Source organism: Magallana gigas, chromosome 10 (assembly GCF_963853765.1).
Source record: "Magallana gigas chromosome 10, xbMagGiga1.1, whole genome shotgun sequence".
Lineage (NCBI taxonomy): Eukaryota > Metazoa > Mollusca > Bivalvia > Ostreida > Ostreidae > Magallana > Magallana gigas.
This window is the reverse complement of record NC_088862.1, coordinates 26,455,508-26,469,621: the sequence shown is the minus strand read 5'-3', so window position 1 is coordinate 26,469,621 and position 14,114 is coordinate 26,455,508. Positions and strand designations below refer to the sequence as shown.

The following is a 14,114-nucleotide window of genomic DNA, read 5'->3' as shown; positions in this document are numbered from 1 at the left end:
TAAAATGTAGGTCTAGCGTTTGTACTTAGTAGTTAAACCGGATTTTTCGGGTTAATTTTCCTTTCCTTTTTTTCAAAAGGAGGGGGGGGGGGGTGTTGAAGGGGGGGGGGGGGGGGGGGGTTAGGGACTTTTCATAAAACAGAACCGAAAGAGTAAAAGTAATCAACAAGGATTTATTATATTTACTAGGATTAAAACTAAAAAAAAAGATCCATCTTTAATATGTGCGAATGGTTTTGTAGAAAACCAATTCCCAGGGTTAAAGGTTTAAGAAAATTTAATCAATTATGTGGGTTAAAACTATTGGTTGAAGGTAAATAAAAAACCTAGAAATTGAGATGGCGACCATCGTAAAGGGCCCCGATTAAATAATGGACAATAGGATGAAAAGGATTTCAGAGAATTTTGCTTTGACATTGTTCTATAATTGTCCAGCTGGCATAAAACTTTTCATTCAATCTCATTACCCATTAAATACAGGCATTTTTGTTCAACCTTATGCAAGATGAAGCAAATGGGAAATAATCTACGGTCTCAAACTGATTATAAAGTGATCTGATATGACCTTCACATTGACTTGGTTCAAAGTCACTGCACACAATTACTATGTTAATGTGAAGTAGGAGCCAAATCAGGCTAAGTGGAGAGTATACTTGTATATCTTGAAAAAAAAATTCGAGGTCCGATATGACCTTGACCTACAAACTTCATTCAAGGTCACTGCACATCACTCTGTGGGTGAAGTATGAGTCAGATTGGTCCAAGGGGAGATAAGATATGCTCCGTACAAGAGATCTCGGACGGACGGACAGACGGAAGGATGGATGGACGGAAGGACAGACGGACGGACAGACTGATCACTACAGGACACCCGTAGAGCTGGGCCCTTATAATACTTGAAATCTTTTTAACCACAAGAATTTAAAATAGTTTAGTTGCGATTTACTGTTTGGGTATTTACAGTGGGCATATACATTTTCGAGGGGAATGTTATACTGGAAGAGGTGCCTTTGGAAGCATTAACACATGAACAACATTTTAAAAATGATTAATGATTTAATAATCATATAATACACTTTATTAATTTATTGGTGAGTGGTGACATATTTCACCTAAGTTGGCATGACATAACAACGATAAACCAATCTAATATCCTTAAGGAGGCTAGGCGGCCAACCATCACCAACATATCTACCTTAAAATTTTAGATAACTATTAAATATGAATCTTTTACTCATAAATTATCATAAAATATAGAAAAACGCCTATATGTTAGATTTTAAAATTGAGTATCTTAGTAAACCGAACAATACTTTGCATATTTTTATACAAAGCTCTCCTTCTCAAGGAGATTAATATGGTCTAATAAAAATTAACACGACTATCCAGCCAACTTAAATGGACTACTCTCCGGATCAGGATCTGCATAGAATTTCAAATTTAAGTATTCAAATTTATCCAACATAGCTGGTATCTGCTGCCTCGGATGGTTTCGTATTTCAAGGGAGGAATTATTGGCCAAATACTGTTTTCTTCCATCAAAAGGATTCCACGTATTGCCACTGGGAAGAACTAGAGATGTCACGTTCGTGGATCTTCAAAGAGAAGAAGGAAGATAAAAACAATTGAATAACGTGCACTGTTCGTGTAATATGCAACCCTTTCCTTATTAGAAGAATTTTAAAACCATGTCAAATTAAGGGGGCTGAATGGCCGACTATATTAATCTTCTTGAGACAAAAGAGCTTCTTCATAAAAGTTGACGTAAATACTCAGTTTTCAAAAGTAAAACATTTGGATTTTTCTTGATTAAATTATAGTTTAAATCCAAAAATATCTTTAAAAACTTAGATTTAACCTGGTGGGTAATTCGTTGACCAACCAGTCCCCATAACATATTTTGGATAAATGATGTCATGTGTGCATCGTGTACATTGCGTAAAACACATTGCTATTTTTTTTTTACTAAAAGTATGTACATTTACTGTGGCTCTTAGATAAATGAACATTAATTTTTATAACTAAATATGTGTGCTTTTTTGTTTAAAAAATCCATTTGCACGTGCTTGCATTCTGTTCAATTGCAGATAACGATTCATTTTGCGGCCATTCAGAAAAAAAATAAATGCATGTGAAAAATTACCTCCATTAGGTGACACACTATTAAAAAAAATCAAACTACTACTGTAACCATAATAAAACAAAAGGATTAATATTATTTATACATGATGACCGGGTATTATATGTAAAAAAGGAGCTAACCAATTCATACATTTCCTTAATCGTGGTATCAATTGTACAAGAGTGAAGCTACATTGTACATGTACGTATACCTTAAGACACACAGCAAATCCGTACCATTGACTTTAATATATTGAGCAACATGTATCCTTGAGCAATACAACCATTTCAACAAGACTTTGGACTTTCAGTAAGGCGTAGCTATCTATTTCTTGCGTCAAAACAAATGATGCTGGTTTCAAGCAAAATATTCACTGATTGCGTCGTCTCAGACAAATCTTGTTGATTTCAAAGAGCCATGGCTGTGTGGCCAACAATAAAATAGACAGGCCTACGTCACAATGTTGTTTAACACTACTACCAAAAGTTCAAGCTCTTGTTAAAATGGTTCTAAACACCATGCAATACAATAATTATTATCTGTCATTCACGTCAATGTCATCGATTAATTATCGCTTAAATATCAAGGTCTCTGCTTACTTAAACATACAGATCTATACATGTTCTCTCTGTACACTACGTAAGTTAATTCTACGTCCATGCATATGCAATCTTTAAAATACTTAACATTGTGAGGAGGACGTTTTTGTTTGTGATCAAAGTTTTGAAACAAATGATATTTTAAAATCAATATTGATACAAATTGTTTGAGAATTTAATTAATTACCTATTAATTATGATCTGTTCCGTCAGTTATTACAACCACCCCAATGACTATTCAATATGTAATCCACAGTGTGCCATATCTATTTGTATTTTGCAAGGGTTTTTTGTTCAATTGCAAAAAGTATAATAGAACTGGAAAGGACAATGATAATTATAGTCTTTTCTAAATGAAACTTTCTACAATACCCACGCGCATGCACGTGTGACGTTAACGCTAATAGAAACAAATTTAGACAACTGTAGCTCCACGAGAACATTCTGGTTACCAGATCGTGGACCTACATGTTAAATCTTTAATAAAGGAATCACATAAAGTTGCTATGTGAAAATTTCATAATAATTCCTAACACATTCTACTTTATATATCACTTCTTTACTTGCCTCTGAATATCTTTTAAACATTTTCAACAGTCCTGTATAATAAAGCGGTTAGTTTGTTTACATGTAAAAATGGCGACCCTTGATTCCGACATGAATTTAACTTTACTTTCCGAGGTTGGTTTGGGTGCTTAGGCAGGGCATAATATCCCTTGCATGCGGGCCTTGTAAAAAGACCCATTCCAAATTAAAAATTGTTTTTACTCAAAATCTAATTAAAAATTTCCAAAATAACTGTGTCGCATTGTGTTATAAAACACGAAAGATAGTGTTGCTGATTTTGTAGCAATACTGAATGAGATATCCTTACATATAGATTAATCAAAATATCTGAGTGTTCTAGGAAGCGTGCCTGGGTTAATTCGATGAAAACATTAGTTAAATGATTTAACATTTAATATGTAAATAAAAACCAAGAAAATTGTATAGATTTCTGCTAACGTGCATTTTAAAGTCATATTTGTCAAACTTTTTTAATACGAGGGTAATTTGCCCATGAAAAATTACCAATTGAAAGGGTACAAAACTCTGTACCAAATATTGGCAATCATATCCTGTTGAAAAAACGTTTAGAACCATTTTAACAAGACCCTGAATTTTTATTAGGACGTAACTATTTATTTCTTGCGTCAAACCAAGTTAGAAATGACGCGGTTTCAAGCAAAATATGCACCGATTGCGTAGTCTTAGCTCAAAAGCCAGAAAAATCTTGTTAATTTCAGAGAGCCATAGCTGAGTGGCTGACAATGAAATAGACAGACCTACATCACAATGTTGTTTAACACAAAGTCAAATCTCTTGTTCAAATAGTTCTAAGGCAAGTAAAGTAACGAATCGGTATTAAATTCTCTCAAGATTTTTTTGTCATTAAATTTCCACAGAATGTATTCCTTACGGAAGCTCATTGAGGCCAGCTTAGCAGAAAGAATAATTTCTTTTGCGTTTAAACGCAATAATTATTGCGAATAAACGCAACAGATTGCATTTAAACGCAATAACTATTGCGATTTAACGCAATATAAATTAATTTATTTACTGAACTGGCCTCAATAAGCTTCCGTAATTCCTTAAGTAGATTATTATTTAATAAGTTCAAAACCTGCAACTTATTGAGCGAAATAAATACAAGTTTTCTATACGGATAGACCTGTAGCTCCAAGGTCCGTCTCGATTTTATTCAAACCTAGTCATATCCGATATGCCATTACAAAAACAACAAAGTCCTGATTTTAATTAGATTGGACGCTATCTTAATATCATATCTAAAAAGTATTCATATGAAAGCATAATGAACACCATTTTTGTCCATGCAAGTAGAAATATCGTTAATTACTAATATTGTTTTCAAGTCTCAATCGTAAATTAAAAAAAAACATATCCACAATGTCATTGCCCATTTACTTAATATCCTTAACGGTTGTTTAAGGTGCTTAGTCAGTTTTTTTGGTTAAAGTGTGTTTTACCTTTTGAAAATATTGGTATGACATCTTTAGTAATTAAAAAGCTTAAAACTCATGTATTAAGAGCTTCACTCTTTAAAATGCATATAATTAGGTTTATCAAATATGGATAAACCCTGTTATTTCATGCAGTTAAGCATATTGTTTGGGGCAAGAACTATAACTCTAGTAATGCTAATTCAAGGGCAATAACTCCACACTTCCTGGTCTTGGAGCGTGCGCGTTAAGCTCTTCCTTTTATATTCAACTGTTCCCTGAGTCGGTCACAAAAATTCAACTAGAGAAATAATCAAGTTTTATCGTTTTAATCGGCGAGTTTTATTACTTTATACCGGCATATTATTTCAATATCATGCTGAGAGTAAGGAACCAAAGGGCATCTAAGGCGAGAAGCCCATACGCAGCCGTGCCAAATGGAGCAAATACAGTTGCCTCGAATAGTGTATTGGCACGAGGTCGTCGCGGAAATCGTCGAGGAGGTCAAGTGAGACAGCCCGTTGCAAACAGCTCCAATATTAATGCTCCTCCGACACAAGCGACTCCTCCAACACCTGCGGCTCCGACGACACCAGCGACACAGTCGTCAACTGAAGCAGGCCAGGGAATGTCACGGAGCGGGATGATTGGGATGATTCCTCACAACATGCCGCCCATAGTTAACCCCACCCCTGACGCACCAAGTGCCTTGTCGTCACATGTTCCCACCAACATGAATCAAGGTACAGAAAATTATTTGGAAAATAATATTGACACGCCAAACCCATTTAACAGTGTTACTTCTATACTGGGATCCCATGTATCCCAAGCTCTCAAAGATAAAATTTGGAATGGCGAATTTGTTCATTTAAACAAATTGTTGCTTCAAGAGCCTTGCACAGAAATGCAAAATCAAATTGTTTTCGAGGGGGGTGTTTTCCAGGTCAAACCAAAAAATAAAGAAACAAAAATTACAAACTTCTCGCAATGGATGGATGCATTTTTCATATATGCTTCTATATACTTAGAAAAACATCCACTACAAGCCATTTCACTCTTGAGGTATATGTCAACAATTAAAAGGGGGGCTGCTAGTAACAATTCAGGTTGGTTGGATTATGATGTGCAATTTCGCTTAAAGAAGTCTGTAGACTCCTCTTTAAACTGGGGATCTATTGATGCTGAACTATGGTTGTTTTACATGCAAACAGTTAATAAAACCCAATTGTCAAATCAGTCAACTCGTAGGTATTTGAAATGTTATGCCTACAATTATGAAGGTGTTTGTCAGAAACAATATTGCAAGTATTTGCATCAGTGCATCACATGTAATGCATATCATCCCTCCATTAACTGCTTCAAAAATAATCAATCTAATCAAATTCCCAAAAATGCACCTGCTCGTTCGGAAAATTTTAATTCCAACAACAAATTTTTCAGGAATCGACAACAAACCACAGGACGGCAAACCTACATGTAACTTGTTACATAAATTATGGGATATTGGCAGCACTCCAATCAATACATCTAACTTCGATTCTTTACTGGTAAATTACCCAAACAAAGAAATAGCAACAGTTCTATCAAATGGGTTTAAAAATGGGTTTTCACTTCAATATACAGGCATTAGAAAAAAGGTTGAATTTAAAAACATGATATCTGCAGAGGAACATGCTGTTGAGTTACATGAAAAAATAAATAAAGAAATAAAATTGGGTAGAATTTTAGGCCCCTTTCCCTGTCCACCTATTTCAAATTTGCGGTGTAATCCTATTGGTATCCTCCCCAAAAAGCAAGGGGGGTGGCGTATGATTTCTAATTTATCACACCCAGTGGGTAATAGTATCAATGATCACATTGATCAGCAATATTGCTCAGTGTCGTACTCTACATTTGATCAAGCCTTGTCACTGATTCAGGAGATGGGGGAGGGTGCATTAATGGCCAAAATGGACATTTCAAGTGCTTTTAGATTGTTGCCAGTCTGTCCTGAAGATTTCTGCTTGCTAGGTTTCAAGTTTTTAAATTCATATTATGTGGACAAATGCTTGCCAATGGGTTGCTCAATTTCATGTTCATTATTTGAGATGTTCTCTTCCTTCCTTCACTGGGAGCTGCAGCAAAGGTCAAATTCAAGGGGGATCATTCATTATTTAGATGATTTTTTATTTATAGGTAGAGCAAACACAGCTGATTGTGAGATGTTAATGGCTCATATGATAAAGTTATCAAAAATTTTAGGGATCCCATTAGCTCCAGAAAAAACAGAAGGTCCATGTACATCTATTTGTTTCTTAGGATTAGGCATTGACACAGTTTCAAGAACTATTTTCGTTCCAAAAAATAAAGTTACTGAACTTTTGGAAAAAATTAATGATGCTTTAAGTTGTAAAAAGGTCACCGTTAAAAAATTACAGTCATTAGCAGGGTCACTAGCATTTGTGGTTAAAGCTTTGCCCTCAGGAAGAGCATTTTGTCGTCGTGTATATGCGGCTTTAGCAGGAGGTAAAAAATCTTTCCATTTCATAAGAATTTCAAAAGAAATCAGATTGGATTTAGAAATGTGGGTAGAATTTCTTACAAAGTTTAATGGATTAACCCCTTTTCCATCTTTGACATGGCAAGATGATGAGACACTCAAATTTTATACAGATAGCTCAGGTTCAAAAGGGTGTGGGGTCATATTTGGCAGTCAGTGGTGTTATTTGGCTTGGCCTTCACATTGGTTTTATGAGACAACAAAAGATATTACTTTTCTTGAACTTGTGCCTATTGTTTTGGGAGTTTTTATTTGGGCAGAACAACTCTATGCAAAAAAGTTATTGTTACATATTGACAATCTCTCATTAGTTCATATTATTAATCAAAAGTCTTCAAAAAATAACAGGGTCATGGTTTTGATTCGAGCGTTGGTATTGTATACCCTTAGTTATAATATCCAGGTTAGAGCTATACATGTTCCGGGAAAAAATAACAATATAGCAGATGCTATTTCTCGCTTTCAGTGGTCAAGATTCCGACAGTTGGCTCCTACAGCAGACAATTTTCCATGTCAAATTCCTGCTCCATTTTGGGAGATTATTCATCAACTATAGATCAGCTGTTAGAAGCCAGTATATCTAAAAACTCAAGTAAAGTTTACAAACAAGGCATCCAAGCATTTTTTAATTTCAGAGTTCAAGCTTCCTTTGAGCATTTGTGGCCACCACCTATAGATCATATAGTAATGTTTATAGCTTATATGAAGGAATCTGGGTTTGCATTTTCAACAGCAAAATCTTATATGGCTGGTTTGAGTTTTGTTGTAAATTTACATGGTTGGCAGAATGCTACAGAATCCTTTTTGGTTAAAAAGTTGTTAGCAGGATTTAAAAGGTCATGCAGAACTCAGGACATTAGACAACCAATTACATTGTCTTTATTAACACAAATTACCAGTATCATTCCACATTTAACTATTTCTTCGTATGAAGCACATTTATTTCAGTCAGCATTTCTCATTGCATTTTTTGCTTTATTGAGAGTAAGTGAACTAGTGGCGTTGGAAAGAAATCATGTTCAAATGTTGGAGGATGAGTTTATAGTTTTTGTGGGTTGCTCCAAAACAGATCAATTTGGTAACGGTTCATCCATTAGAATACCCAAAACACCAGATTCTTTTTTGATGTTTCAAATTTTTCAAAAATTTCAAAGTCATAGGCAATGCATTCAAGCAACACATCTATTTGCCCACTGCAATACTAAACCATTGACTCAATATCAATTTTCATCCATGCTGTATAAATCCTTAAAATTCCTAGAGGTACCTACAAATTCATTCAAGTCGCACTCATTTAGGATTGGAGGTGCAACTTACCTGTACTTGAAAGGGGTTTCTGAAATACAAATCAAGCATATGGGTAGATGGAGTTCATCGGCTTTCAAATCCTACATAAGACCATGTTAATAGTATTTTTAGTTTTATGCTGTTAAATCATACATAAATTTCAGATTCAGTTTGGATCATTGGCTCATCTATTATTCATTGGGCACAGAAATATGCAGAGACCACAAATCAGTTAAACCTTGGATTAAACCACTTTACCATTAATTGGAATGGTAGAAGGGGAATGGTTTGGGAGTACTTGTATACAACTGTGTCAAGTATGTTAATAGCTAATAAACAGCCAACTATTTTGATTATTCACTGCGGTGGTAATAATATTGGGGACCCTCAAAATACCTTAAAAGGTATTCAAAAATTCATGAAACTAACTTTATCTCAAATAGCAGACCTCTTGCCAAACACTCTCATTGTATGGTCACATATATTACCTAGAAGTAATTGGAGGCAGTCTTTATCAACTATTGAAGGTGAAAACTCTAGACGTAGAATAAATAGTGCCATTGCAACATTTGTCTTGAAAAAGCTTAATGGTGCATCTATCAAATATACAGATATCCAGATAACTCAAAAGAAATTATTTAGATTAGATGGTGTGCATTTGTCAGATCTGGGTAACAATATATACATAAATTCCCTGAAAAATGCTATTGTGCAGTTTGTGACATCTTCCTCTCGCACCTATCCTTAAAATATACTAGCTGATATATCTCTGGCAAGTCATGGTCCGTTTACTTATCTATCTTATTATATATCATATACATATATCTGAATCTAGAATGTCCAAGTATAGACATTCTTATGTATCATATCTACAGGTGTCATTGTTGTCAAAATTGCCGCCTGGTATTGGCGGATGGTTCACGTGACAGTGTCCGTGATCCATTTGGCATAATTTTGATTAGAATACTGTCTCCGTGGGGCACTGTTTTTTCCAGGCTCCTCGGGTCAAGAGAGTATTTCTAATATTGTATATTACATATATATATTTGATATATGCTGCCATATTGTTTGAACGGCGCATGTCGAGTTCAATGTACATGTATGAAATCTATCTGATGTACATGTACTATATATCTGACTGATATCTATCTGATATTCATGTACTTATCTAATTTTTGCACATTTGATTAAACGGCCATGACAACTACGCCAAACAAACAAAAGTCTATTTAGTTTTGTATATACATCAGGGTAAATATCTGAATCATAATTGTCTGTTGTTTTGATATTGGTATTAGCTAGGAACATGAAAAGCATATTTATTTGGGCAAAGGTCATGAAATAATTAGGTTTATCAAATATGGATAAACCCTGTTATTTCATGCAGTTAAGCATATTGTTTGGAGCAAGAACTATAACTCTAGTAATGCTAATTCAAGGGCAATAACTCCACACTTCCTGGTCTTGGAGCGTGCGCGTTAAGCTCTTCCTTTTATATTCAACTGTTCCCTGAGTCGGTCACAAAAAATCCCCTCCCACCCAAACCCATTATTTAGAATTAGGTTGCATGGTTATAAATTATTATAAATTTCCATTTAAACTACTTGTGAATAGTTGCATAGGTATTGTTTTTGTACAATTATACATTGTGAATAGCTTTTTCGGGTTGAGTTTTCTTTTGCAGCGTCATGGCCATGAAGAATAGAAGAAAGATGTGCTGGAAAGTGAATATGGACAAGGAATGGTTTTGCAGGTCATCTGTATTCAAGGACTCGGCAACAAAGTGCATAATTTTGATTAGAATACTGTCTCCGTGGGGCACTGTTTTTTCCAGGCTCCTCGGGTCAAGAGAGTATTTCTAATATTGTATATTACATATATATATTTGATATATGCTGCCATATTGTTTGAACGGCGCATGTCGAGTTCAATGTACATGTATGAAATCTATCTGATGTACATGTACTATATATCTGACTGATATCTATCTGATATTCATGTACTTATCTAATTTTTGCACATTTGATTAAACGGCCATGACAACTACGCCAAACAAACAAAAGTCTATTTAGTTTTGTATATACATCAGGGTAAATATCTGAATCATAATTGTCTGTTGTTTTGATATTAATATTGGTATTAGCTAGGAACATGAAAAGCATATTTATTTGGGCAAAGGTCATGAAATAACATTAGTTAATTTTTTCTTCTGAAATTGCCTTGTGAACTGGTTTGTCTGTTTTTAAAATTTGGTAAACTGAAGTCTCTGTTGTGAAAAGATAGTTCTGTGAAAAAATTAGAAATGTTGTATCTGAACAGTACATGTAAAAATATACTACATGTATTTTTAAAGAGACAGTACAGCTGAAAACGTATGTGTGAATAACAGATTTACCTATTGGATCGTAAGGAAAAAAAAAAAAATTAACGTTGATTGTAATAGTTGAAACACATTGAAATCCCTTTCACATACTTAATTAACGTAATTATGAGCTTCCGGAAATTTAAGGGTCGTACATACCGGAATAATCTTATATCGTTTATTTGTACCCCGTGGACTTTGATTGACAGTCATTGAAACGTGCTGAAAACTACAAGATCTTCGTCCGACTACGGTCATACGGTTATACGCCAGGTTAAAGGGACTCTCTAAACGGAACACATCCTCACTTACTCGATAATTTATAAATGGTTTACCAATTTCGGTTCATTTTAAAATGAACATAAATATGTCCAATAACCCCGCATGTGGCCTCATTTACAAAAATGAATTTAGGTTGTAGCAACTCCTATGATTAACACGAAAAATACATGCTTACAAAATAATTGTGGTTATTTTAAAAACTTTAAACAATTATTACCTGGGAGAATTAGAAAAGGCATATTTTTATCAACAAACATGCACAGGGACCAAGCCCGTTTTAACATTAATTTCAATGTAACCATAAATAAAGAAAGGGGTCGAACTCTGACCCAGATAAAATCTACCCGCTCGCTTCAAAAGCGTAATAAATCAATTAATTTTTAAAACACTCGCAATATGCATGTATTTTTCAGAAAAGTAATGTCTGAGATACACTCATGCCGAATTTCAAGTTGATGGGTCTGAAATTAGCGGAGATATACGTCATTATTCTCTCGAAGTCGCCAGTTTATTTTTACTTGGACATTTACCGACTGACAACAGCAGCATTGCAACAAGTCGAGAAACATTCCCATCAATCTTAATCTAAAATTAAGACACATTAAGGTCACTGCACACCATTTTACCCAAAGGCATTCTGTGTTTGACTTATAAGCCAGATTTTGACCAATGGGAGAGAAATATGCTCCGGACAAGAGATCTCGGACGGACATCCGTACGGAAAGACAGACAGACAGACGGGCCTACAGACTGACCACTATAGAGCGCTCACAGAGCGAAATCATAAATAATATTAAGAAGACTTGATGTTACCCATGATATCTACCTTGAAAGTTTTATAATGATATTTTTCGCCATACACAATAACTGAGTAAAGAACAAGTCCTTATATTTAGGAATAAAACATGAATATTTTCCAAAATCTTTATACAAACACATGCAGCAATCCTAACCTCTCAAGGACACACGAGACGTTCCTCAATTTTATAAAAATTCTCCTTCATATACTATTCTTTATTTATGAACATTTAAAACTGTTAATTCCTAAAATTCAGGGTACAATACAAGGCTCCATTCGGAGCTAGATTATTTAGAATTTTCCTTCATATAGTAATTCAAAGTGCATTTGAATGCTTATAAATAAAGTTATACTATATTTTTTCGATTGAACACTTTATATCTGAATTAAAAATGTAACATACAGTATAAAAATATGATTATGAAATTACTTTGTGGAAATCTTCACATTGCAGAAATAGGATTTTTTTGGACGATAGGTCGCGTCTGACCTTAAGAAAGACATTGGTACATACGTACTTTAATATGTACCAGTGACTGGGACATGTATGCTTTTATTTCAATTGATATTTCTACCTCTACACTTTGGTTCAGGGTAATGCGCCAAAAAGTAATAACTAAACTGGCACCCCCTTAATAGTGAGGTCTGCGGACATGCCAACTTGTGGGATGCGGAACTCGTAGTCAGAAGCCAGCTATTCAACAGAAAGTACATACTAAAAATATTTAACCGATTTAAAAGAAAGATTCCGGTATAACAGCTTACAAAAAACTGGGGTTTATCAAAAAGTAATGTCACAGATGCGATAAAATCAAGAAAAGTCACCGTGAAGCGACGGGAATTCGTAATTCGGAACATCTACATAATATTCATTCACATCTGATAATTTCAATGCTAAATAAAGATAACTTTTGAAGATAACATATTGCATAGATGGCAAGGCATGGATAATTGCGGCACGCCTGCGACGTTCTTTTATTAAGCTATTAAAGTTTGAAAATGTGAATACTCAGTTTGAAGATTAAGATTAAGATTTTAGATTAAGAGCTATTGACAATTTTTTACTGTGAAAAAAACTCCCCATAAATATGAAACAAGACTTCAATTTAAGAGGCGACAATATCACACATGCAAAACGTTTTAAGCATTCATATCCGTTTACTTATTTAACGAAATTCAATATTTTCAATTTGAAAAATAATTATTAAACATACTTGGGTGTATCCTTTTCTATGATACAGTTCCCATGAGGTTGTCATACATTGTGTGACTCTACTTTTGATGTTTGTTTGTTTGGCAAGTAGTTCCTTATATTAGCTGTATATAAATAATATAGCGCACATTCTTCTATAATATGAATTTTTAGGCTTTTAAAAGAATTCCGAGCAACATGTATAGACAGAAAAAAACCAAAAAAAAAACCCATATGAATCATATTGTGTAATATTCAAAGACAGAATTAACGGCATCAAACTCTAAGATATGCATTTGTGTAAGTAATTGAAATATTTCTAAATAATTGTGTCCAAGCAATATTGAACTCTGGCGTACATGTAGGAATATATACGACCACAAAAATATCTAAATTGTTTGTACCATTTAAAATCTGATTATTTTCGAGGAACTTATGAATAAGTTTCTTTGAAAAAAAATGCATCTGAATACACTGCGTCGGCGGCGGTGATGTGTGCTGAGGTCCAAACACTGTTTCACTTCCGGTCTGCCAGAGTAAATCAACTCCCAAAATTTAGGATGCATGGTTAATCATAATTATTGTAAGACACCATATTTTTGGTTTCACTTCAACAACATATTCAGCTGATTTAGTCCTCAAGCACTTCACCATTGCCGTGATTGAGAAAGTTATATACCTGAGCCAGGCTTCTGGTGTTCTGAGTTGTGAGTAAGGTGTACATTTACATCCGCTTTGAGTGATGGGACCATAAAATATTCCTTTTGTAAAAATGAGAGAGAGAGAGAGAGAGAGAGAGAGAGAGAGAGAGAGATTTAATCATGGAAATAGAAGATAACATATGGAGTGAAACAGACAAAAATGGTCAACGAATGGTCGCCAAAAATAGTCACTTGATATGGATCTCCACCAAAGTTACGCATGTTTCTTCT

The 14,114-nt window shown here is 34.4% G+C and overlaps 1 protein-coding gene across 4 annotated transcripts; it reads left to right on the top strand.

Moving 5' to 3' along the window:
- The first annotated feature begins 4,833 nt into the window (after positions 1–4,833).
- LOC117689226 (uncharacterized) lies at positions 4,834–10,667 on the top strand. Of its 4 annotated transcripts, XR_010710245.1 has the most exons (3): positions 4,834–6,268; positions 8,712–8,864; positions 8,991–9,866. XR_010710245.1 is itself a non-coding variant. In XM_066073635.1 (2 exons), exons 1-2 carry the CDS (start codon positions 5,098–5,100, stop codon positions 9,293–9,295), a joined length of 951 nt encoding a protein of 316 aa, XP_065929707.1. In that variant the 5' UTR covers positions 4,834–5,097; the 3' UTR covers positions 9,296–9,866. The 4 variants fall into 4 exon arrangements, 1 of the variants encoding a protein (XP_065929707.1); XR_010710243.1 differs by having other exon boundaries at positions 8,712–10,667; XR_010710244.1 differs by lacking the exons at positions 8,712–8,864; positions 8,991–9,866 and having other exon boundaries at positions 4,834–5,464; positions 6,162–8,694.
- Positions 10,668–14,114: the final 3,447 nt, after the last annotated feature.